The sequence below is a fragment of the Alosa pseudoharengus genome, unplaced genomic scaffold (genome assembly GCF_046254945.1).
Source record: "Alosa pseudoharengus isolate Yale_2024_CS ecotype anadromous, Long Island Sound unplaced genomic scaffold, YU_APseudo_1.1 YU_APseudo_1.1_scf_6, whole genome shotgun sequence".
NCBI classification, from domain to species: domain Eukaryota; kingdom Metazoa; phylum Chordata; class Actinopteri; order Clupeiformes; family Clupeidae; genus Alosa; species Alosa pseudoharengus.
In genome coordinates, this window is record NW_027468848.1 from 35,829,212 (window position 1) to 35,854,697 (window position 25,486).

Here is a 25,486-nt window from a genome sequence, read left to right on the forward strand (position 1 = left end):
TTACCTAGATGTCACCATCACCATTCACAGCTTTTCTGTGGTGCAATAATCAGGGCCATGCCTCTCGAGAGGCGGGGGGAATAAGGGCGGTGTTTAGGGGCGCACTGTGGCACTGCAAACCGGTGGGATTTTTTTCTGAAGTTTGGAAGGAGGAAAGCAAAGTTTGAGAAGACGGGTGACCTAGATTTAACTCAGGTAAGACTGCTCTGACTATGTTTTCTCACCGAAGATCTTATCTAAAGTTTTGTTATAGCGAGGGGTTGAAAAGTCAAAAGTTAGGCTATGGAAGTTACTCGGTGGGCTATTGGTTTTCCTTTTGTGCGTTCTGCAGATTTCGCTGTGCGGGCTCTGTTGTTCCATTCATTCAGTTAGTCGCATGGCATTTCATGACAGACTGGAGAATGCTGGCTATATCTCTTAGCCTACCGGCACGGTAATATGGCAATTATTGTAGCAGTTTAATGTAGGCTTTTAGGACAGGGACAGCAAAGTTGAAGGGTGTTCCATACTAGACAATAACGTAATAATTGAATTACAATGCGCACTTAAAGTTAATAAGATAAACATAAATAATTTGCAGTTACCATCGTCATCAGTGCGACCTTATTCGGGGGGATGTTTTTGTTTTGTATGTGTAAAGAACAGTCAGCCTACTGTTGAGTACTACAATAGAATAAGGAGCAGTTGTTAAATCTTCATTTGGAGCAGAGCTCACACACGTTATTGTGGTAGGACCTGCTCTGTTTTTAGTTTGTTTTGAGGGCGTACGCATAGCATGATCATGGGGTTTGAATTTGCAGACAGCATGTCAAAAACCCAGGCGCACCGTAGTTTTCCTTTAGGAGTGCACTAGTCTAGGCAAGATCAGAGGTATCGTTTGCCTTGTGGGTAGTAGACACCCCTGAAATATATCTGTGACGGCGTGGAGAAGTATCCAATGTGTCCAGACACGCTGAATAATTGGAGAAAGGATGTGTACAGAAACACACTGGAATGACGATTTGCAGTTGGCGTTATGCAATAACTGCTTTTTTGTCCTCATGGATTGACAACTGTCCCAGACACATACTGTACCTACACCACTTACAACACACCTTCATCATAGATCTACTTATTCAAAAAGATTGAGTTAGTTTCTAAAGTAGGCTATAATCAGATGCATATATTCTGCTCAGGCAAATACGCCAAAACAAATAGTATCAGACCTGGGCCATGAACCAGTCTTTGTTGGTCACCATCAAAACATACCAAAGCCCTTACTCCTGCAAAGACCATAGTCATTCTGACCAGAAGACACTCCATTTTCCACAGCCCTGGGTCAGTCCATCTTGTGACACGTTGTTTCTGTACTTTCTTCCTGGTGCCATCGCTCCCCTTCCAAAACCCTCTCATTTGTGACTGCCCCATGTTCTTCACGCTTCATTTGGGGACCACAACCGACAGCCCTGAGAGCTCATCTCTCTCTCTCTCTCTCTCTCTCTCTCTGTATATCTGTCTGTCTTTCTGTGTGTTCTCTCACTAATTCATTTGCACACTGGTTCTGTTTTTTCCTCTCTGGTTCTGTTATGCAGGTGTTTATATGTGTATTCTCCCATTCCCTTTGTCTGTCTTGAGTTGTGTGTTACAGACTGTCTGTACGTCTGGGTCTCTATCTCTGTGTCTCTCTCTGTCCTCCTCTGCTTTCTATCTCTTCTCTCCTGTGCATTTGTAATCTGTAATTCAGCATGCAGCATCAGAGCTGGAGATTTGTGTGTTTTCCACATCTGTGTGACTGGGACTGGCTGTCATTATGACAGTTTTTTTGCTGTAATTGTGCAGAAAGTAATTCCATCAGAGTTAGAAAGTTGATTTGTTGGTACCAGAAATTCTATATCACTACCTTTCTCCCATAGCAGCTAGGTAATTCAATTCAATTCAAAAAAACTTTATTTATCCCCGAGGGGCAATTTTCTCTATGCAGGCATAGTGACATATAAGACATAACACAACATATAAGACAGGACAAAAGAAAGAACAGGACAGACAAAGAAAGAACAGGACAGACAGGAGTGTAAGGGGGGGGGGGGGGGTTAGTCCCAGGAGAAGATGGAGGAGGGGGCTTGGAGCATATTCAAGTTCAAAAGGCGAATAGCCTCAAAAGTAAAGGTGGCCTTCCTCCTGTTAGTCCTAGCCAGAGGACAGCACAGACGCCTGCCAGAGGGCAGCCATTCAAAAACTGTGTAGACATGGGTAGAGTCTGAAGATGCAGTTGGCTTTCCTTAATGTTGCCTTGTCGTGCAGTGATGTCAGAGGCTGAAGAGGGTGGCCAATGGTTTTAGAACATGTGATTACAATGCTCTGGAGGTGTTTCTTATTTTTGACTGAGAGGGAGTGAAACCAGCACATGGATGAAAAGGTAACACTTCAGTAATGAAGACACACAGTCAAATGGTCAGGTTTAAAGTTCAGAGATAATTCAAATTGGTCAAAGATGGGCTACAACCAGTTCTGTGAGCAGGTGCTAGATTATAGCCTACATTTGACCTGTTAATTACCACACAGTAAATGTCACTCATGCTTCCATTAATAGCCCTCGTTTTCCATAAGGACTGAGCATTGGTGGAAAACCAATTAAGGCTTATTATGTTATTATACTGCTTTTAGTTTTTTGATGGATTAAATTAGTACAGCATTCCTGGTGATTTGGAGAGAACTTGCTAAGTTTCAGCCAAGTTTCACCACAAACTGTTTCCAGTCCAAAACATCTCTCTCACTGATGTTTTTTCCTCTTCAACCCATTACTTCCTTGTTATGCAAGTGATGTTTCTGTTTAAAGATGTATGGTATCGAGACATTGCCCAGACAAGTAAAGAACAACTACCTTTTGTGGAAATATACAAGCTATGCTGGCAAATACGAGTGGAAGATCTCTGGTCAGGTACTCACCATGGCACTGAATAATTTGACTTTGGTGGTCATTTTTGATTATTGTCAAAATAAGTTAAGACTTCAATATTAAGGCAATAGATTGATTGAGGTAACTCTGATATAACATCTGATGAAAGGACAGAAATTCAACACAGTTGACTGCCCCCAATTGTCTGTCTCCTCTGCTCTTTATCTTTATGGGTCAATGCACAAAATTCCACTTTGCTTTTTCTTTTCTCTCTCCAGAAAATGTTTTGTGTCGAAGGCCACTGCGGGCACATCTAACCTCACACACCAAATGCAGACTGTCAGCCATGTTTGTGCCATTTTTGTTCTGATAACTGGAAAAAGCTAATCCATTTACTGCATGCTTAAGAATGAACCCCGCACCCCCACCCACTATTTGGCAGGGAACCTCCCTACCCAGCAGTGTATGTCTCAGTATTAGGTGGACACTGTGTCTCTCATAACCACACATAGCCTGTTATCAGACTAAAAGAGCCGCGATGATGTTTTCTTAGTCTGTAGAGTATAGTTTTGTTTGCAGAAGTTTCAACAAACACCTTTGGCTCACGTAGCTTGGCTTATTTAGCTGAGTTAATGAAGCAGATGCCCCAGGCTGGGGGTAATTGAAAGCAGGTTCTTCAGAGCCGTAAAGAAGCTCCAGCAGTGTTGCCCATGTTGCTGCCATTTCCTTCCTTACGACGTTAGGGCCTTTCATGTGCGCTGATGTGTAAGTGCTAGCCTACAGACTGGTCGGAGGTTGAGATATAGAAAAAAAATGTCAAACAAAATGCACTGTCTCCTAGAACAATAGCACCGCCCCTCCAATGAACTGGGGCCAAATAGGCCTATGCACACTTAATTTCAATTTGGATTTTTTTGTTGATTCAGCTGATCATTGAAATTGCTGATGCATACCCAAGAAATCACTGTAGTGAGAAGCACTTGCTTGTCCTCACAATAGAACTACCATGATGGATATACCAGTACTTGACACTGTGGCCCAACAGACAAATAAATGTGTCTGTTAGCTAAAGCGACGTTTTGTATCATACATTTTTCCCCTTGACTCTTTCAAAAATATATTCTAGGTGTCTGGCTCTGTTGGTGCTAAAGGTACAGATGTAGTCAATATTTTTTCTTTATGGGTGTGATAACTTATAGCCCTACTTTAGACACCCATAAGCTTCCATAAGGTTTATGTAAGAACCTGTAGGTTAGAGAGTGATTGAGCATGTAAATCTGCCACTGTGATGTAGATATGTGGGCTAGTTCATTTGGTCTAGCGGTGAAGGATAGCCTCTGTCTCAATTCCTTTCTTTGTCCTCTCTCTGCTCGCAAGTAAGTGCCAGGACTGCACAATAGTTCCTGTCTGCCTGTGACAATGGCCTTTATGAATGGTGTGTGTGTGTGTGTGTGTGTGTGTGTGTGTGTGTGTGTGTGTGTGTGTGTGTGTGTCTTTGTGCTGGTACCACCATCCAAAAAACACCACAGAGGGGGAATCCTGTCTTGTCAGTAAACCATAATTACTTTCAGATGCCATCTTTGAAAAGCTCATTTATATCGCTCTCTTAGAAGTCCCCCATGCATGTCCATAGGAGTCCCACCCCCTCCCCCAACCTTAAAACTCCGCTAGCCAGCAGAACATGGGTATGGAATGTGCAGTGGTCCACTTTCTTATGTAGATCGTTTTAAAAAGGACTGGTTGCTTTTCATGTTGCATGAGTATTTTTTATTTATTTATTTTAAGTGGCGCTTTGTGTGTCTTTTTTTTTTTTTTTTTTACTAATGAGGCATTTCCTTGGTGTTCTAAATGCCTCAACAGACATCTGTTGTTCTTGGGCTATGTTTTGTGTGTGCCTCTCATCCAGGTTTTGGATGTTGGGGGAGGGAGAAGTTATGACGAGGGAGAGGAGTCTGTGATGAATGCTGGCACCATCGTTAGCGTTAGCGCTAAAGTCCCCCCGTTGCCGGCTGGTTTGGCAGTGAAGAGGGAGAGGTGACATCACTCGCTTTATTCCCTTCACTTTTACAAGGGGGGAGGAAGTGGGTGAGAGGTTGAGGGGAGAGAGGATAGGGTGTGGGTGTGTGTGTGTGTGTGTGTGTGTGTGGGGGGGGGGGGGGGGGGGGTGATATAGTGGAGTGAATTCCATTGACTAAAAGAAAGGGATAGAGAAAATGAAAGAGGGAGAGAGAGGGAGAGTGAGGGAATGAGAGAGGGAGAGAGAAAGAGAGAGAGAGAGAATGGAATAAAGGAGAGAGAGAGGGAGGGAGGGAGTAGGGCACAAATGGCTGGGGGAAAGAGAATCCCAGCACTTGGAAATGGGTGAAAGAAAGTTCCAGGGGGACTGCAGAATGGGTGGGTAGATTGTGCAGATTTAATTGCGTAGCAGGCCTCTAAAGCACGCACACACACACACACACGCGGACACACACACACACACACACACACACACACACACACACACACACTCTCTCTCTCTCCATCCTTCTCAGAGACACATACACAGGCATTCACTCCCAACCCACACATACACAAACATAAACACAAACATATGTACGCACAGTCTCCCACAAACACACACTCATCATAGACACATGCACACGCATTCATTCACTTCCACCCTACACACATAAACATCAACACAAACATACATATGCACACATTCTCTCTCTCTCTCTCAGATGCACAAAGTCACCCCCAATACACACACACAAATGCACGTGGAGGATGTGCATGGTCATTATGGATTCCCTCTCTGGCACAGTTGCACAAGCTGGTCAATGGGGCGACTCGATGGTCCTCCCCCTCACCCCATCTCCCCACCCGATACGAAACATGCCTACTGTACACCCTCCATGTCTCCTTCTCTCTCTTTCCCCCTCTCCCCCTCTTTCTCTCACTTCTTTTTCACATCCGCCTCTATCCAGTCCCTCCATCTCTGGTTGCTTGTGTGCTGGCCAGGGTAACGTATGGCCGGTAGTAACCCGAACGCCTGTTCCCAGTCAGCCAATCAGGGCCTCTGGCGTGCATCATGGCCGGAGCACGGTGTGTTGTGTGGCCGTGGGACTCACAGAAGTCTGCTGCTCTCTCTTCCGGTTCATCAGGGTTGTGTGATGCTCTCTTTCATAAAGCCTTGTGTAAGGCTTTCTTCTTTGTTTGTTGCATAATAATACACCCCCCCCCCCTCCCCCATCCCTTGTAAGACACATTTTCCTAATTCTGTCTGCTCCCTTGATGCTAGAATAATTTGTTTGATTTGAGTTTGATGTGTCAGCTTGTGGCATTTGTACTTTAGTGAAGTGTTGTGTGGGAACTGGGTTGAGACTTGCAGATGCATATGTTCTCCAAGACAGACTGGCAGAGATGTGGTATGGAATTAGGTCCCTCTGAATTCCTTTGCCTCAGCTTGATCTATACAAACGTGTCTGTGCTATCTGTTATGTCTCTGGGTACAAATATAAATAGTATAAAAAGGAAAAAATGCACGCACATCCCGATCTAATCCTGGGTGCTGGACAAAACACTTACGATGAGAGAGGGGGAAAAAGTCCGCAACACCAGTATATGCTCCCAAGTTAAAGTTTATTTACCGTGACGTTTCGGGCCAACTCAAGCCCTTCATCAGACGTGAATATAAATATAAATAGGCCCCAAAATCATTGAAATAAACCGTAATTGTCTTCATGGATGAACATACAAAGTATGAATTAACTATGTAATTCTTTCTCGCCCTGTCTCGCCACTTTTTCTTTCATTTCTTCACACTCCCTCCATCTGACTCCACTGATTCATTCGTTCGTTCGTTCGTTCGTTCGTTCGTTCATTCACTCATTCGTTCGTTCATGCGTTCATTTGCTCATTCATCTTTCTTTCTCTCTCTCCATCTCCATGTGCCTCTGTTCCTCCTCTTCCTCCCCCAGCCATGCACATTCAGGAGTGGTTGCGCTCCCTCCGCGCCGGTGGGGCAGAGCAGGTGGAGGTGGAGGACCTGCGGAGCCTGCTGCCCTCCCTGCCGTCCCTCTCCTCGCTGTCCCTCTCGCTCTCCTCCCTCTCCTCCCTGCTGGGGCTGGGCGCCCTGGCCTCCCTCACCGCCTACTGGCTCGTCACCCGCCCACGGGCCATCCGCCCACCCTGCGACCTCCACGCCCAGTCCGTCTCTGTGCAGGTGAGTGTGTGAGTGGTTGTGTGTGTGTGTGAGAGAGAGAGAGAGAGAGAGAGAGAGAGAGAGAGAGAGAGAGAGAGAGAGAGAGAGAGAGAGAGAGAGAGAGAGAGAGAGAGAGAGATTGTATGAAGGTAGGAGGGAGAGTGGGAGTAATCGAAAATACAAAAAGCCAAAACACTGGCCACGCTGTGTATGTAAACAAACATTTTCTATAAAGTATAGAGTCTTCTTGTTTCTCTGTGTTTACGTCTTTATGAAGTAGTGTGCAGTCCACTGCTTCTTTGCAACCAACAGACAACAACAAACAAGAGCATCTGGAAATGTGTTGCCATGTGTCTTGCAGAAATTGCATCACTAAGTGAGAAAAAAAAAAAACAAGTTGGATGTGGAGATGGAAAGACCAACGGGAAAGTGAGAGTGCTTTAGTTTGAAGAAAAATCAATTTTAAAAGCCTCTCCTGGTCTCCAGAACAACTTGTGTGCTGCTCCCAGGCAGGTGGCTAAGAGAGAAAATAGAACACATCTGAAAGTGTTACTCTCACTTCCTCTCACAATCAAGATTGCCTTAGACAATGTAGTGATGAGGGGTTGTCAACCATTATTGTGTGTGTGTGTCTGTGTGTGTCTGTGTGTGTCTGTGTGTGTGTCTGTGTGTTTGTCTGTGTGTAATTAGGGAGACCCCAGCTGCAGACGTTCTGCCCTGCTTCCAGATGACAACCTGCTGGACTTCTACTTCGAGGACACAAAGACAGCGTATGACATGTTTCAGAGGGGCCTGCGGATAGCAGGTGATGGACATGCCCGGCTTCCTGTGACACTCTGTCACAATGATCTCCACTGTCTTACTTTAACAAAGCCTGCAGACATTCATGCAAAGTTCTCCACCTGTGTCAATAGTTAATGGAACATTACTTTTCCTTGTAATTTTCTCAGACATAAAAGTTATTGGTAATATTCATTACATTCAATATGTGATGCACTGGTGAAGAAAACTCTTAACCAACTGAATAAGTCATGCTCCCCTTGGAATTGTACAGTTGGATACTACAGTAATGTAATATTCCTAATAGCTATTGCTGTGATGTATAGCTTAAGATTCTAAAGAGACACTGCTCTCCCTGTACATTTCAGTGAAGTAGAGCCTCGTGTACATAGCCACCTTATTAAATACATCACTCCTCACGACAGTCTTAATTTTAGTGCACATCCACACTTAATTTTAGTGCACATCCACACATTCCACTGAGTAACAGTGCCAAATATATGTAACCTCCTGGTATGCTGGCCTACTATAGATAGGTATATATACCGCACTTCAGAAAGAGCTGTAACAGTATGCTACATTCAGTGGAGTGAGACATTCTCTCGAGTCCTCTAGAGTACACAAGGGGTCGAGACCTGAGCCTGGGTCTGTCCGCACAAGTGTGTTATCGGACTGATCTGTTGCCCTACACAGCTACTCCACATGAGTGTGCTATCTGACTGAAATATATATACATATTTTTTTCCATGGTCCAGGGGATGGCCCTTGCTTGGGCTACAGGAAACCTGGGCAGCCGTACGAGTGGATCTCTTATACTGAGGTGAGACAGCTGTCCCGTCAGCTAAAGAGAAAACTGATCCATGAAGAAATGTAACAATGTAGAGATCTCTAAGCCAGTATGTACAAATAATCTTAAGGCTAAAAAATGATTGGTGTAGTCTTGAATTTAGAACCTCTCATTTTTTTGACTGAGAGGAATTCACTAAGCATTTTAGTGCTAAAACTAGCACCTACGTCTGGAAGAGCTTAGAAGTACTTGACAGGACTCCTTACTCATTAAGATCAATTCACAAATGATTGTAAAGCAGTAGTTTGTATCATTCCACATCGCAATGTTTTGACATTTCGTAATATTTTCTTTATAGATAAATACATATCTATATTTATCTCTTGTCCTTCACAATACTCATGTAGCGCATGTCTACTCACTGGCTCAGACCTGTTACTCATCAGCTAATCACTGAAGTTACTGCAAGCAAGCTTGTGCATGAAACTTTATGTAAACTATAGCAAAAGAGTTCTTATCTCATCTTATGAGTTGTGACTTGTCGTTTTTCCTTTCTAAAAGTTGCTCTCAGCAGCTTTGTGAAAAGGTTGCAAGACAAAACTCTTAGTTTGAAAACTAAAACTTGTATTGTGATTTAGGAGTACTCTTAGCGGTAAGATAAAATGCTTTGTGAAAATGGGCCCTAATCTACTAAATGTCTACTGATGGCAAGTGGAGATGATGAATGGGGCTAATTTTGTCCTCCACACATACATCTATCAGTAGCACTGTCTACACACAGCATCCACCCAGATGGTCTCATTTCATCCAGAGCCTTTCACAGTCAGTGGAGTGTCTTAAACCTGTTTGGATGATAGTCTAACTTTTACAAATGAGATGAGTGGAGATATATTTATATTTATAGCCTTTACGAATGAGCTGGGACACAACAGTGTTTTCTCTGTATGTTGCACACAAATGTTTACAAAATACTTAGACAGCTTTTATGATAAAAAGTGTAAATCTAAATGTAATTAGGGTAAGAGTTATCACCAGCATGTTAGACCAACCACATACTGAGCTCTGTGGTTGGTCTAACTGTTGTTAGGTTCAAATATAGACAGATTTGTATCATTTTCAAAAAAGTCTGTATCAACCCAGGGACTGTATAATGAGGTGTCTAATGGTGTCCTGGGCAGTAGCTGGTGAATGGTCTGCTGTCTGACCTTGTCACGGTTAGTGCTATGGGTGTGTCTGTGATGTTGTCACTGAAGTTGTGTCTCTCTGTGCCCTGTGGCGCAGGTGGCGGAGCGGGCACAGGTGCTGGGCTCGGGGCTGCTCGCCAAAGGCTGCCAGCCCAACCCCAAGCAGTTTGTGGGCATCTTTGCACAGAACAGACCTGAGGTAAACATGCTTAATACACAGACACAGACACCCACAGACGTGCACACCCACAGACGTGCACACACAGACACCGACGTGCACACATAGACACACACAGACACAGACGTACACACACAGACACAGACGTACACACACTGACAGACACAGACGTGCACACACAGACACACACAGACACAGACGTGCACACAAACACAAACATCTCTGCTCCTTCCCCACAGTCTTCGTGTATTTAAGCCCTCGTGCATTTAAGTATTTATCCTAAATTGTTCAAAATGTATTTCATGTATTTGGTAAGGACTTCAGGTTTAACGGCAGACATATAGGCTTCAATGTAGCTAATCTCACTGCTACTACTGAATATGGCAGGGACATAATGAAGTTCATACAAGTGTAACCTAAACAAAGCCTGATGTTCTGGTCTCATTGCTCATAACTGAAGAATGTGGGTGGTGACTGACTTACCTTATGAATATGTTGTCGATGTTAACCATTGCAAGACATCCAAACTTCATCAGTCATAATGGCGCCGGTCCTGTCTAACAGTGGTGTTCTGTCCCCCTCTGCTGGCTGCAGTGGGTTATTGCAGAGTTGGCATGCTACACCTACTCCATGGCAGTAGTGCCACTCTACGACACTCTGGGTGTAGAGGCGATGGTGCACATTCTTGACCTGGGTGAGTGAAAACAACAACAACAACAACAACGTTCTTTTGTTCGGTCAGTAATGGTTGAGAATGCTTTTAAGTACCTGCATAGAAACCTGGGTTTAGACACTACATAGCTTTATTTTGAAACCCCCTTCCCTGCCTCTCTCGGTCCCACAGCTGAAATCACGCTGGTCTTATGTGACAAAGAGGAGAAGGGGATGGCACTGTTGGCCAATAAGGAGAAGGGTCTGACCCCCACGCTCTCGTGCCTGGTGCTCTTCAACAGCTTCAGTGAGGCCCTGGTGCAGCGGGCACAGAAGTGTGGGGTGGAGGTCTTACAGCTGGAGCAGCTCATGGTGCGTGACAACGGCCACATGGTTGCCATCTCCACATAATAATAGGCCAAAATGTAGTCCATCAATGTCCATAATATGGAACATGAGGTTACGTAGCGTATTGCTGCGAGGTCAGAGATTCTGTAATGCTTTGTATAGTACATAAAGTGCAGTCAGTAAGCTTCAGTTCCAAAAGGCTACTAAAGCCCCCAGTGCTCTTCCACTGGCCTTTTAATAACCTAAGTAGAAGGTACACTCTAAAATTATTTTGATATTTTTGTATTATTAGTTGCTTTTCAGCTGCAGCCTAATTACAGTAAACAGGATTCTTAATGTGTTTGTGCTTGTTGACTCGCTTACTTTGCCTTTCAGGATTTAGGACGACAGAATCTTCAAGCCCCTGTGGTGAGTTCCTGTTTATACATTTGAAAAACAGTCCATGTCCAATGTGTGCACACTTGTGATAGTATCTACTGTATCTACCAATATGGTCTCAGTGCTTTTCAGTACAGCATCCATAAAGTTAATGTACATGTACACCAAGGTGAATTAAACTGAATGATTGAGTATTTAGTTAAGAACTCATAGCAGATAAATTACATACTCATTCCTGTAAGTGTCCATCTGTAAGCAGAGACGTGTCTCAGATTATCTGTTATAACACAAAGCCAGCAGATGCAGTTCAAAAACAGTTCAATCAAGCAGTTCAGTCTCACAACTTAGTCACCCAGTCTTGCTAATTGAGGCTATACAAAGGATGGCGTTGGTTGGATATGTGAAAATATGCAGGCTAAGTGGTATTAGACACCACCAGCAGAACTCCTTTAAATCCACTTCTCGGATTGTGAAGTGATTATTCCTGGTGTTTCCGCAATTAGCTTAACACTGGTTGGTAGGCATGCCTGTCTGTTGTGGCTTCCTTTAACAATGTCACGTTGACTGGTGTATTTTTCAGCTACTGTTTGTAAGTGCCACTGACGGCATGTCATGTTTATCCCTTGCAGCCTCCCCAACCCCAGGACCTGGCTGTGGTCTGTTTCACTAGCGGCACGACAGGTCAGACACACACAGACAGACAGACAGACACACACAGACAGACAGACACACACAGACAAACAGACACACACAGACAAACAGACACAGACAGACAAACAGACACAGACAGACAAACAGACACAGACAAACAGACAGACAGACAGACAGACACACAGACACAGACAGACACACAGACACAGACAGACACACAGACACAGACAGACACACAGACACAGACAGACACACAGACACAGACAGACACACACACAGACAGACACACACACAGACAGACACACACACAGACAGACACACAGTCGTTAGAACACACTCCCAAAACATTATAAAAGTGTCACTCTGTAGTTGTCCATCTCCATTGAAGATCCACGCTCCATATTGAAACCAGTATTTTCATTAAAGCTCTCTAATGCTTTTTGGCTGCCATCTTTCTTCTCAAATGAGAATTAATATGGTCTATCTGACATAAAATAATATGATTTGGTGCAAAATGAGAATATATATTTTCATAGAATGGTGGTCATTTGATTTTGGATATTCAATCATGTTTTTTTTTTTTTCTTCAAAAGTACCCTTGGACATTGTTAATTCTGAGGTGGAGACATTACTCCTCCAGGAAAGGTTGTGTCTAGGCAGGACCTTTTCCACACAAAGGAGCTTGTTATTAAGAGCTGTGCTAGTGTAGTAGCTAAAGAACTTGGCATTAGTAGTGGGTTCGATTCCCGGTTGCCATCGTTGTGTCCTAGAGCCCTAAGTTGCTCTAGTTAGACTGACCTTCTGCAATTGGTATCTGGACGTCGTTTTGGATAAAAGCCTCAGCTAAACATAAATTAATAAATGAAATGACGAGCTCAAAGCTCCTGGCCCATAGGCCTCCAAAAGACTCTGCAGAGAGCCCTTCAGTAGGGTCCTCGCATGGGAATAATGTGAGGCACTGAGCTAGTTTGTGTTCTTCAGAAGGGGAGCATTTTTGCCATCATGTGTGTTCGCTGTGTGCTGTGTGTGTTTCACTAATTCACAGATTGGGATAAATGCAGAGACCAAATTTCCCTCACGGGATCAAAAGAGTATATACTTATACTTACTTACTTATCATCAGACCTCAGGGTGTGGACAGGGAGTGAGGACGGCAGCTTTCAAAACATTCACAAAAGATAGTTGAGGACCAAGCACTGGAAACTGAACTCTGCTGCCATGCACCACACACTTTCTCGGTCAGTCAGGACTCGATGGTGCAGTCAGTCATGGTTGGCAGACGGGAGAAGGTTTAGATGTCACATTCACCACCTAACATTCTCCGTTCTCCCAGGAAAGCCCAAGGGAGCCATGATCACACATGGGAACATAGCCTCCAACACGTCCTCAGTCATCAAGATCCTGGAGGTCAGTAAGGCCTTCTTCAATACACATACACACACACACACTCTCTCTCTCTCTCCCTCTCCCTCTCTCTCTCTCTCTCTCTCTCTCTCACTCACACACACTCGCATTTACATTTCATCTTGTTAATTCTGTCATGTTTTAGTCTCAACCACTTTGTCTCATTTCATTCTCCCATTTCTCTCTCTCTCTTTCTCGGTGCATTTTGATAAGGATAAATTAGACACTAAATTGTCCTGTAAATTACAAATTGCCACTTATTCACTCAGAGAAGAAGTATAGCAAGGAAAATTGCTTTTGCGAGAGCTGAATTGTTTATTGAATTGCCCATTGAAATTCTCCCCCTTGCCCCATTTCATGGCCTCCTTTGTGCAATTGGTTTGTTTCCGCCTCCTTACAGGGCTACTTTGTAATTCGTCAAGAGGATGTGTCAATCTCGTACCTGCCCTTGGCTCATATGTTCGAGCGCATGATACAGGTAAACTCGCCGACCTCTTATTTTCTCAGCTAATTGTGTTTTTTATCAGTTGAACTATAACCACCATAGTCAATATGTGCACAGATGGTAATAAAAGGGCAGTTTTTGTGGAGCGGTTAAGCTCAAATTTTCATAACAGTTGATCATTTTATGATAAAAGCCTCAAATTTGGTAGAGAAACTGAACACAAAGGGGGTCTGATCACATTTAGAATCGTAGGCACCTCGGATTCGGCCCCTGGGGGCCGACAAATATCGATTTTACTAGGTGGAAAAGGATAGAAAAAAGAAATGAACAACTAATAAAGTTACATATTTTACCATAAATCAATTTAAAAAATAATTCAATATTGGTCAATAAAGCTGGGCTGGGCTGATTAACCTACTGTAATGTGTTTGATGCTCTACAGGTGTCCATGTTCTGTCACGGAGCACGGGTGGGCTTCTACCAGGGGGACATCTCTCTGCTCACGGACGACATCAAGACCCTCCGGCCCACCTTCTTCCCTGTGGTGCCACGCCTCCTCAACCGCATCTACGACAAGGTCCGGCGCCTCTACGTCCAGCCCCCCTGGCCTTACCACAAACACGCTGAGTCCAGTCAAGTTTATTTATATAGCACATTTCATACACAGAGGTCATTCAACGTGCTTTACATAAACAAAAGCAGACAGTAATAACAAATAAAAACATAAAAGGGCAATAGTGAAAGAATTGTTTAAATGGTAAAGATCATAATAATAATAATAATAAAACATAAAACGCACAAGGTAAAATCATTTAAAAATAAAGAATAATTAAGTCAGCCCTGCCTGGCCTTACCACAAACACGCTGAGTCAGCCAATCCTCTATCCGATATGGATGTGAGGGTGTACGTCACTCTATTTCACAGGAGAAAAATGGTAAGGTTAAGAAATGTGTTAATAATGAAGTTAACACAGCTGTATTGCCTCCTATACAACAAGCCCCTTGGCCTTAGAGCAGCCACTCTGAGCCAGGCAGCCATCCATCTCCTGGTATGGATGTGAAAATGCACATAACTCGATTTTACAGGAGAAAACGAGACAAGAAATGCTATTTTCTGATTGGTAATACCATGAGCTTCTAGTTTGTCAATAAACTTCAGGAGCTAGTAACTAAATAGCAATGCTGTAGCATAAATAATAAAATACTGTGAAATGAAATTACCGTACTTTATGGCCATGTAATCATTGGGCTACTAAATAGTGTGAAGTCATCTCAGAGTCATCTAGTCTAGTGTGTGCGAAAGTGCGAATGCAAATAGGAAAAAAGCCAGGAACTGTGTTCTAAGAGTAGCCAGTAGCCTCTCCAGCTAGTAGTTAGTAGAGCTGTGTTCCTAGAACTGTTGTTTCCGAATGCACCTACTCACTCTCACTTACGCAAAGCATAGATGAGTAATTTCTGACAAGAAAGATTTTTCTACATGAGATGGATACAAGGCCTGAAACAGAAGTCTCTCACATCCTATCTAATGATATTTTCAACACTGAGATCATGTATCCTTATACTCCTTTCATTTATGTATATGCTTGCAGGCCTGTGGTATAAACATGCATGTAAACAATAGCATTCTGAGAGATTGTGTGTGTGTGTGTGTGTGTAGATCATGGGCTCGGTGACATCTCCCTTCAGGCGGGCCGTCCTGCATTACGCAGTGAGAAGGAAGCAGGCGGAGCTTAGCAGTGGAGTGGTCCGCAACAACAGCCTGTGGGACCGCCTGGTCTTCAACAAGATCCAGGTCAGTCAGCACAGCACGCAACCAATAAACATGGAGCATAGACTGGACTGATCTATTAATCCTGAAATGTAATGGATCTATTCAAACGTTTGATCAGACTAGACATTTTAGTAGGGAGTTTGTTCAATGAAAGTGAAGTGAAGAGAAATCTTTCAATTCAGAACTGATTATTGATTATTCATTTTCTCTTTCTTTTTTCTTCTTTTCTTCCCTCCTTCCTCTCTCTCTCCCTCTCTGGTCTAGGCTGGACTGGGGGGTAATCTGCGTTTCATCCTGACCGCATCAGCCCCCATCTCCCCCACAGTTCTGTCCTTCCTGAGAGCAGCCTTGGGCTGTTTGGTGAGTTCACCAGCCCCAGATGGTGTGTGTGTGTGTGTGTGTGTGTGTGTGTGTGTGTGTGTGTGTGTGTGTGTGTGTGTGTGTCTGGTGTATACGGTCTAGTGTTGGTTTCAGAGTGCATGTTTTCTTTTGTGCATGGGTGAGAGGTGGTGAATGAATGCTTTGTGTGTGTCTGTGTGTGTGTCTCTGTGAGTTGTTTTGAAATTCAGTCCTGATCTGAGTGTGTGTGTCTCTGTGAGTTGTTTTGAAATTCAGTCCTGATCTGAGTGTGGGGTTTTCTGTGCGGTCAGATCTTTGAGGGTTACGGGCAGACTGAGTGCACCGCTGGCTGTACCTTCTCCATGCCGGGGGACTGGAGCGCTGGTGAGAAGCACACGCCCTCTCAACATCACATGATCACATCACATGATCCTACACAGCCAATTCACTATCAGGATATCACTATCACACGCCCTCTCAACATCACATGATCACATCACATGATCCTACACAGCCAATTCACTATCAGGATATCACTATCACACGCCCTCTCAACATCACATGATCACATCACATGATCCTACACAGCCAATTCACTATCAGGATATCACTATCACATGATCCTACACAGCCACTTCACCATAGATATTAGAAAGCTAGATACCACATTGGGCTCCAGAACGTACAGTACGTAAATAGCGCTGCCATCATGGTGGGGGCAACGATCACTGGAGGCCAATGGGGAAACGGGTGTCTCTGATTTGAAATCACACAGGTGTCTGATTTACAATGAAATTAGTTTAAAGGTGCAGTCAGCAGTTGTACATGATTTCAAGCCCATACAATTTTTTGTGACATTTAGCAATCATCTCCTCACAACCGCTAGCTGGCCATACACTGTAAAAATACCCGGTCTCCGTAGGCAGCCCAGGCTCTGAAAACTGGAAACAAAAAAGTGTGGGCAGCTTGTCCCCCAAACAAAAACGAAACCCGCCTGCATGGAATTTCTCTGGAAATACTGAAGGGAGGGGTGAGCTACCACTCTGGTCTGTTTCATATGGCCCTTGATTAAAATATAATGTATGTTGTTTTGGACAAAAGTGTCTGTTATTGAATACAAACAAACATGTCTTCCTACGCCATTGCTGACTGCACCTTCAAATCTTGATAATGAATGGTTTGGTTGTTGTTGGTGGCGTTATTGTATCTCCTGTAAGTGATTCTGCATGTGCATTTCAAAAAATTGCGACTTGGAATGATACAAACAGCTGCTTTACGATTGTTTGTGAATAGGTCTTGGTGAGTAAGGAGTCCTCTTGACCATCAAGATCACATCAGAAAGAATCTCATATCACAGAAGCACTATGATCTACAATTGTAATCTCTTAGATATATATCATGATATGGGGCATCGTATGGTGCAGTCGTGGCCTACTGGTTAGGGTTTGCACCTAACCCCTCAATAAGCGCCGCTGTTGCAGGCAGCTCACTGCTTCGGGTTAGTGTGTGCTTCACCTCACTGTGTGTTCACTGTGTGCTCTGTGTGTTCACTAATTCAAGGATGGGATAAATGCAGAGACCAAATTCCTTGTATACGCAAGCATACTTGGCCTGATTTACATTTACATATATATATATTTATATATATATATAGTATAATTGTCTGTGCAGGGCTGTAACTTTTTAATGTTACATTACATTACTCATTTAGCAGACACTTTTCATCCAAAGTCACTTATATAATGTATGTCAATTCTATTACAAGGGACTGCATTGTCCTCAGAGCAACTTGGGGTTAAGTGCCTTGCTCAAGGGCCCAACGGTGGAAGCCAGGAATTGAACCCACAACGTTTCAGGCTACTGCATTTCAACTCCTTTACCACTGCGATACTATTGGCAGTGTTGAGCGATACAAGACCATCTGCTAACTGCGTGTAACTGAATGCATACTGTAAGACTGATTGATGTTTGTTTGTGCCTCAGGGCACGTTGGAGCACCCCTACCCTGTGCCATGGTGAAACTGACCGATATCCCCGAAATGAATTATTATGCCAAGAATGGGGAAGGAGAGGTGAGTGCGGTCAGATTAAAGGGAAGAGAGGACACACACGGACACACACACACACACACACAGAGATCGAGCAAGTGTTGTAATTGGCTCATAATGTCCATACTGTCTAATCTTACTCACCTGCTGGGGTCACAGATCTGCATTCGAGGCCACAGTGTGTTCCGCGGCTACCTGAGAGATGAGGCGCGCACGGCCGAGACCCTGGACACCGACGGCTGGCTCCATAGTGGAGATGTGGGCCAGTGGCTGCCAGTGAGTCCCATTTGAGATTCTTGAGCTTTCTGTCCATTTGTGACTTGCTATGAACCTGAAGATTATGATGACATGATAATGTCATGAAGAGGTGAAAGGGTTTTAAAATGGTCTTCTATGTACTTTTGTTATATTATTTGAGTGTTGTTTTTACTCTCCTTTTCTAGAATGGGACTCTGCGCATCATCGACAGGAAAAAGCACATCTTTAAGTTGTCCCAGGGCGAGTACATCGCCCCTGAGAAGATCGAGAACATCTACACGCGCTGTGGCCCGGTACTACAGGTGTTTGTACATGGAGACAGCTTACAGGTATCAAGATAAACAAACAAACAAACAAACAAACACACACACACAAACAAACACACACACACACACACACACACACACACACACACACACACACACACACAAACTATGTTCTCACATTATAAGTACAATATGTAGAGTTGTCTAAGGACGCTAAGAATGAAACCCACTGCAAGCTCAATGTAAACAACCTAAACTTTAAACTTATATGCATATTTAATAAGCAGCAATTTGAAGGTGACACTGTTAACACGGTTAAATGAATTGGGGAAACAAGCCGACACACACAGACAATATATGTATACGGTATTTACATCATCACAATGCATTCTGTGCTTGTTCTGTCCTCCAAGTCTCACCTGGTTGGAGTTGTGGTGCCAGACCCAGAAGTCTTCACCGATTGGGCCAAAGAGCGAGGCATTGTTGGGTCGTATGAGGAGCTTTGTCAGAATCCAGTGAGTGAGATGCTGTCACTCGGCACCCGTTTAAACCTCTAGTGATGTGTATGAATTAACTGTTAAAGACACGTGCAGCTGCTTCTCTTACAGCGTGTAGAGGTGACAATCAGATGTATGTCATGGAATATTACAATCAAACCCTAGTAAACTGTTTACTGTAAACATGTATCTTGAGATGTACAAAACAAATGTAATTAACCATGTTGCAAAGGAAGAGATTATTTGGACTAGCAATGTGTGTTTGTGTTCTGTATTAGTAAATGTTTGTTTAATAAAGAGTGGTTAAAAGTGACTTGGATTCCACCCTCTTCCTCTGTAGGATGTGAAGAAGGCAGTGTTGGAGGACATGACAGCAGCAGGGAAGGAGGCGGGACTAAAGTCATTTGAGCAGGTGAGTGTAAGGATGTTTCTGCTGGAATTTTAACGCCAATGATGCCTGCGGGTTTGAGCACACTTTTTTAAGAAGTTTTAAATCTACTCACCAAATTCAGAAAATATGTACATCACATCACAAGATCATGTCAGGGTCACCACTAAGGATGGCACAAGACACACCTCAGGAAGAATTGCGTTTGGCCAAGGAAAGGTTTAACCCATTTACTCCTAAAATGCCTGCTAAAAACGCCTATAGAATCCTATGGCATTCTAGACTAAATAACCTTATTTCCTGAGGGTTTTCTGAAAACATACTAAAAATTGTCAACGTCTACCAAAATGTAATATCTAAGCCTCTGTAGCACCTAGAAACATGAAATAAAAAGCATGCTGCGCTACGCAGCATCCAGCGGGAGGGTCAATGTTGCGCTATGCAGCATCCAGCGGGAGGGTCAATGTTGCGTCATGCAGCATCCAGCGCGAATGGGTTAAAAGAGGCTTGAACATTAGGGTAGGACGGTGAAGCAATGGTAAATATTAAGAATAGCGAGAAACTATGATTAATCTGCATCCATAAAATTTAAGAAATTGACCTTGAATAATAACCAACTAGGGGCACGTTTCCCAAAACCATAGTTGCTTACTAAGTTAGCAACTTTGTTGGTTGCTATGCAATTTTCCATTGTCAACCAACTAAGTTGCTAACAGGTTAGCAACTATGGTTTTGGGAAACGCACCCTAGTTTATCAGCAGAGTACTCCTGTACTGAATGATGGTGAATGAACAATTTATTATCCAGTAACTGGAACCTAAAGCGGGGAGAGGTATAAGTAGGCCATATATACTCTTGATCCGTTGAGGGAAATTTGGTCTCTGCATTTATCCCAATCCATGAATTAGTGAAACACACTCAGCACACAGGGAACAGAAGCACACACTAATCCCGACGCAGTGAGCTGCCTGCTACAGCGGCGCTCGGGGAGCAGTGAGGGATTAGGTGCCTTGCTCAAGGGCACTTCAGCTGTTCCTACTGGTCGGGGTTCGAACTAGTAACCCTCCGGTCACAAGTCCGAAGCCCTAACCAGTAGGCCACAGCTGCCCCAAGAGAGGGGAGGAAGGCACAGTAGAGTGGCAGGGGGCCGTGAACCAAATGGCAGCTGAAAACAGTTTTCAGCTCAATTGTATAAAACAGGGGCATTGTGATTACAAAGGTCTTTGTCAATATGAAGAACTTTCCACTGCTTTAGGTATGCAAATTCCAGGCTTACATGAGCAACTCCTAAAAAGAAATACAGAACAATAATGTATACAATGTTTCAAAGTCGTTATTATCTATTTTCACATTTTAAACAGCACAGTTCATGCCTGAGCTTCGCGAAGTTCATGAGAACTTCAACCGTTGCATTTTCACTGCTCGTTAATTGTGATCATACCAGTTAATTTGAATAGATAAGACAAATTGTTTTTGGCACAGGGGCTGGGAATTGGGCCAGCATACAGTAGGCTATGCTGAAAAGTTATGGGTTCCATTCCTGTCTACCACCATTGTGCCCAAGTTGCTCTGGGGACAATGCCCCTTGCAATATACATGTGAAGATAAATGTAAAATGTAAATGTTTTACCAGAAAACTATTGCATTTTGTCAAGAACTGCCACATAGTCTGATTATTGCCCCAAGGGAATTCCAACGTTTTATAGGAACATTTTGCCTGAGGGGCTGTGTGGCAAAGGCGATGCTTTATGTACCCTTGCATGTCAAAGCTCTATCACCTTTGATAATATTTGAATCCTTTCTGTAAGAAATGTGATTGATGGATTCAAATAAAGAATTCAAATGTGTGTGTGTGTGTGTGTGTGTGTCTCTCTCTCTCAGGTGAAGGACTTGTACCTGCACCCGGATCAGTTCAGTGTAAGTAACGGGCTCCTGACTCCCACCCTGAAGAGCCGGCGTGTCGACCTGCGCAGAACGTTCCAAGAGCAGATCGCCCGCATGTACGGCAAAGCAGCTGCTTAGAGACCCTGGACACACCAGCAAACTAACACACACACACACACACACACACAATCTGGGTGGCTTAATGTTGTTAAGCACAGTGAGCCTCTGTTTCAGTGCCTGACATGGTTGTTTGCACCCTGATCTGGCCTGAGCACTTGTGTTTATCTTGTTAGCATTTTTAGCAAATCACTGTCATAGACTTCCTGCCACACTTGGGCAAAACTGAGCTCTAAAAACACTCACAAAGACAGACACACACACACACACACACACTCCAAAAATCCAACTTTCAAAAGAATGTTGCTTAAGGTACCCTGGGGAACCAGTCCAGCAGTGGACGTGCTGTTCTTGCCCTATTCTGATTATAGCATACCTCACTGACATAACTAGAGCACAAACACATACAGTACAGACAAGGGACTTTCTTAGCTGACCAAGAGAACGGGTTGCTCACATCCAACTCTGTTTAGAACATAGCGTGTGTGTGTGTGTGTGTGTTGTGGAAGTGAGCTTAAAGGGATTGGCCCCTTGCATATCCGTCCCCCAGCATTAGTTAGAGCTCAGAAGTCTGTCCACAGCAGCAACATGACACATGAGGGATCTTCACTGTGACTCGTTACTATAGCTCTAGCGTTTAGCTTTATTGCAGCCCCAGCAGGAGAAGGGACCTTTTGCTCTTTTGAGAAATCTATTGTTGGAAGTGTCCAACATCTCAAAACAATCCACTGTTACTTGTTGAATCGTGTGATGGGACGGGAGTCTCCTGTGAGCGGGGCCTGATGTAATTTATGTGGGTTGTGTAATATACAGCGACTCTGTAAATGATTAAGTGAATTGTTGTAAATATGGATTGTGGGTGGGTGGGGGGAGGGAGGGATAAACAAATGACTTTAACTAATGGCCAATCATATAGGCGACTACAGGATAATGGTTTCATTTCTTAAGAGGAGGAATAAAAACACTGTTACAGCTGTGACTATTCCAGTGGGGTCTTAAGTTGGTGTAAACATTCCCTGTTTGTGTCAATGCAACACAATGGGTCACTGCTGAGCTACAGTAATGTTCTTCATGACGCTATAGATCATAAAAGAGGGGGAAAAGCTTCATGATAAAGTATAGTACACTAGACACTTTTTAAAATGTACCCTCTTTTAATAAAAAGACACACAATTAGTTCCTACAAACACCATGTAACCAGAAGGAGTTGACTCAAAATAGGTAAGTAAAACAATTATGGCTAAATAAACACCAGTTACCCAGTCAAATGTAAGGAATGAGATGATGCAGTATGTGTTAATAATAAATCCAAACAATATTTAGGACCTCAGTGGAAAGTACATTGACAAAAGAGCAAAACAGTGATTTTGCTGAGCTACAATGACCTCTGAAGATTACACAGAGGAACACAAAGGCACAATTTTGAAGAGGACATTTTCCTTAAAACATTCCAACAGTCAGAGGAGCTTTGCATGGTCGAAACAAGTCACTTCTTCATCTGGGCTTGTCTTTCCTCATACAGTGATTGACATTAGCAATTTAATTGTATAATTTCACAGGCAATATTTACAACACAGTTTTTAACATGATGTGGGGGATTGGTCCTACCGACCAAAAGGGCCTGGACTGGCACTGAAACGTTAGTGTTATGGCTGTGTAACACTATCCAAGATAAATTAGCTCTCTACTACTATCCATATAAAAACAAAACGGTCAAAGACAAAGAGAAAAACTATTCAAACCTTCAACAAAATAGACACAATCCTACTAAGGTGTTGCAGAGTAGAGCACTGCCAAGAGAGGGCGCCACAGTATTATTTTGGCCAGGATCAGGTCAGATACATTGTTGTATCCACTGAAGTGAGGATTAATTGACACTATAGCACCATACAGTAGGCCTACGTGTCCTGTGTCCTGATAAACCAGTATGGAATGCACTGCAGTGACAGGAATGGTGACTTAATATTTAGAATTGAGCGCATCCACCACCTCAACAGTTTGACTAAGTTACAGAGAGCTGGTCTATAAACATTCTTTTCTTACACAAACACATGTTTAATGTTAGAAACGGTGTAGCCTGTCACTGGATCATAACTAAAACAATGGTCATTAAAAATGTCTATTCACTACGTGTGATGTAACGGAAATGAGCGGATTAGAAGGGCCAAAATAAAACTGTGTTCCCTGTGAAGTCCCATGCTTTCATTTTATTTTAACTATTTTAATTGATTGACATGACATTTTAACTATTTTATTTAATATGTGATCGTTATGATTATGTGAAGCACATTGGGCTACCCTTCGGTGTATGAAATGGACTATATCAATAAAACCTGACTTGACTTGAAATAAAACTATATAAAAGTGATTTAAAGATTCAAATAAACCCAGGGAAAATAATTATTCTAGCTTTATGTTTGTGCCCGTTTTCGACGCAGGTGGCAAACACAGAAGCCTACACAAGCCATTAGGGGCCACACTTCACATAAAGCATATAAAAGAAGTGACTTGCCATTAAACGGCGATTCCGGTCTTTCCGACGAGGGTTGAGATTTTTTCCCCCTCCCTCTCCCTTACTAAATGTGAACGCAAAGCCGAGCTAGAGAAGCTTTCACCGATGATGGACAATAGGGAGAAATAGCGCGTGGCTCAAAAATGAGTGGGTGACCACTTCAGCACATTTTCAATGCGTGATGAGTTAAAAAAAAAAAAAAAAAAAAAAAATCAAGTCTTTCCCAGCGCTGGCTCTGAGCCAACTTCATTGTTAGAGATGGCTTTCAAGGGTGGCCTTTTGCCTGAAACGCTTATTAGTGTTTTCTACAAGTTAAAAATTAAGAGGTTAGGCTGATGAAAAATTTTAAATAACAAAATCACTGCGAAATAAATAAATATTAATTTAAATACAGTGTCTGTCAAGTCTGACAGTGAGCCGGACAATGACCACAGTGGTCACCTTTTCACACTAAAAAGACCAACGATTAATTCTTTGAGATAACAAACCATTCACTGAGTGTAACAAGGCAAATGGGTGGGTAGGGGGGTATATATGAAGTCAAGCCATGCTTCCGCTGATGTCTCCTCAGTCATCCGCGACGATGGACAGTGCGCGCAGCTCGGTCAGTTTGGCCTCATTCTCCCTCTCCCTCTGCTCATCTGTGAGGCCCGCTTGGTCAATCTGATCCGTCAGGTCACTGAAGATCTTGTGCATTTCAGTGAAGTACACCACCTGAGAGAGAGAGAGAGTGAGAGTGTGTGAAAGAGATGACACGGAAAAGAACCACAGACAAGGGAAAGAACCTGCCATGTGCTAAACAAAAAACTAAAAATGCCACGGCACTCGTCTCGTGCCAGCAATTACTCACCGGAATCAAAACCTATTTGTAGAGGGCCAAACTCACAACTTTAAGCTGAAAGCCTTCTCTTACCCTTTAACCTCTCTCTAATGAGACACCTTCTTCAGGAGGGGTAGACCTCACCCGTCAAACACACACACACACACACAAAGAAAACAAGACGTTTTTCAAATGAAAAATAACGTAAATTTTTTTTTTAAAAAACAAACAAAATGTGGAGAAAGTGTCAGGAGAGCGGCGTGGCGTAGCTGCTGCACTTCAGTGGGTAGTGACCCTGCCTTTTCTCCTCCAATCTGCAGAAGAGCGCGCGAGTGTTGGCTGAAAGCTTTTTTGACACATCCCACCCCTGTCTCTACCCCCGGCCCGTGAGTCAGGATCCCAGGAGAGTGGCTTTGATGATTAATACACTTTAATCACATTACAAGGCTCCAGAGGAGTGGGATGAGAATGAGCGCTCTGGGAAATACAACCCCTTCAAACCCACACACACACACAGGAAAGATATTTATTCATGCAACAACACTTACAGTACAGCTACAGAGAGGAGGAGTGGTGGTGGTAGTGGTGTGTGTGTGTGTGTGTGTGTGTGGGGGGGGGGGTCACTGAAGAAAGAGCTTCACCATGCACTCTGCAGTACAGTGTGTATGTGAGCAAGTATGAGGGAGGCTGTGTATGTGTGTGAGAGTGAGAGTGAGTGTGTG

The 25,486-nt window shown here is 43.4% G+C and overlaps 2 protein-coding genes across 3 annotated transcripts in view; one reads left to right on the top strand and one right to left on the bottom strand.

The window, feature by feature from the left end:
* The first annotated feature begins 107 nt into the window (after window positions 1–107).
* On the top strand, window positions 108–22,289 carry acsl2 (acyl-CoA synthetase long chain family member 2). The gene is made up of 21 exons (XM_076269915.1): window positions 108–195; window positions 6,835–7,079; window positions 7,749–7,863; window positions 8,594–8,658; window positions 9,907–10,008; window positions 10,582–10,681; window positions 10,832–11,010; window positions 11,362–11,394; window positions 11,994–12,045; window positions 13,349–13,422; window positions 13,820–13,897; window positions 14,307–14,441; window positions 15,522–15,656; window positions 15,900–15,995; window positions 16,286–16,358; window positions 17,958–18,046; window positions 18,182–18,298; window positions 18,466–18,609; window positions 18,960–19,061; window positions 19,384–19,455; window positions 21,313–22,289. Exons 2-21 carry the CDS (start codon window positions 6,837–6,839, stop codon window positions 21,451–21,453), a joined length of 2,145 nt encoding a protein of 714 aa, XP_076126030.1. The 5' UTR covers window positions 108–195; window positions 6,835–6,836; the 3' UTR covers window positions 21,454–22,289.
* A 274-nt stretch (window positions 22,290–22,563) lies between these two features.
* Window positions 22,564–25,486, bottom strand: part of bin3 (bridging integrator 3) — a 49,326-nt gene continuing 46,403 nt past the window's right edge. For both annotated transcript variants that reach the window (XM_076269920.1, XM_076269919.1), the window contains one exon: window positions 22,564–24,658. In XM_076269920.1, the coding sequence (XP_076126035.1) occupies window positions 24,512–24,658 (147 nt within the window). In that variant the 3' untranslated portion in view covers window positions 22,564–24,511. The remainder of the gene's footprint in view (window positions 24,659–25,486) is intronic.

Excerpts from the sequence above, each read along its gene's own strand:
- acsl2 (XM_076269915.1), top strand. The coding sequence starts at position 6,837 with ATGCACATTCAGGAGTGGTTGCGCTCCCTCCGCGCCGGTGGGGCAGAG. Across the intron at positions 8,659-9,906 it reads AGTGGATCTCTTATACTGAG|GTGGCGGAGCGGGCACAGGT; the intron begins GTGAGACAGCTG and ends CCTGTGGCGCAG. Across the intron at positions 18,047-18,181 it reads CCAAGAATGGGGAAGGAGAG|ATCTGCATTCGAGGCCACAG; the intron begins GTGAGTGCGGTC and ends CTGGGGTCACAG.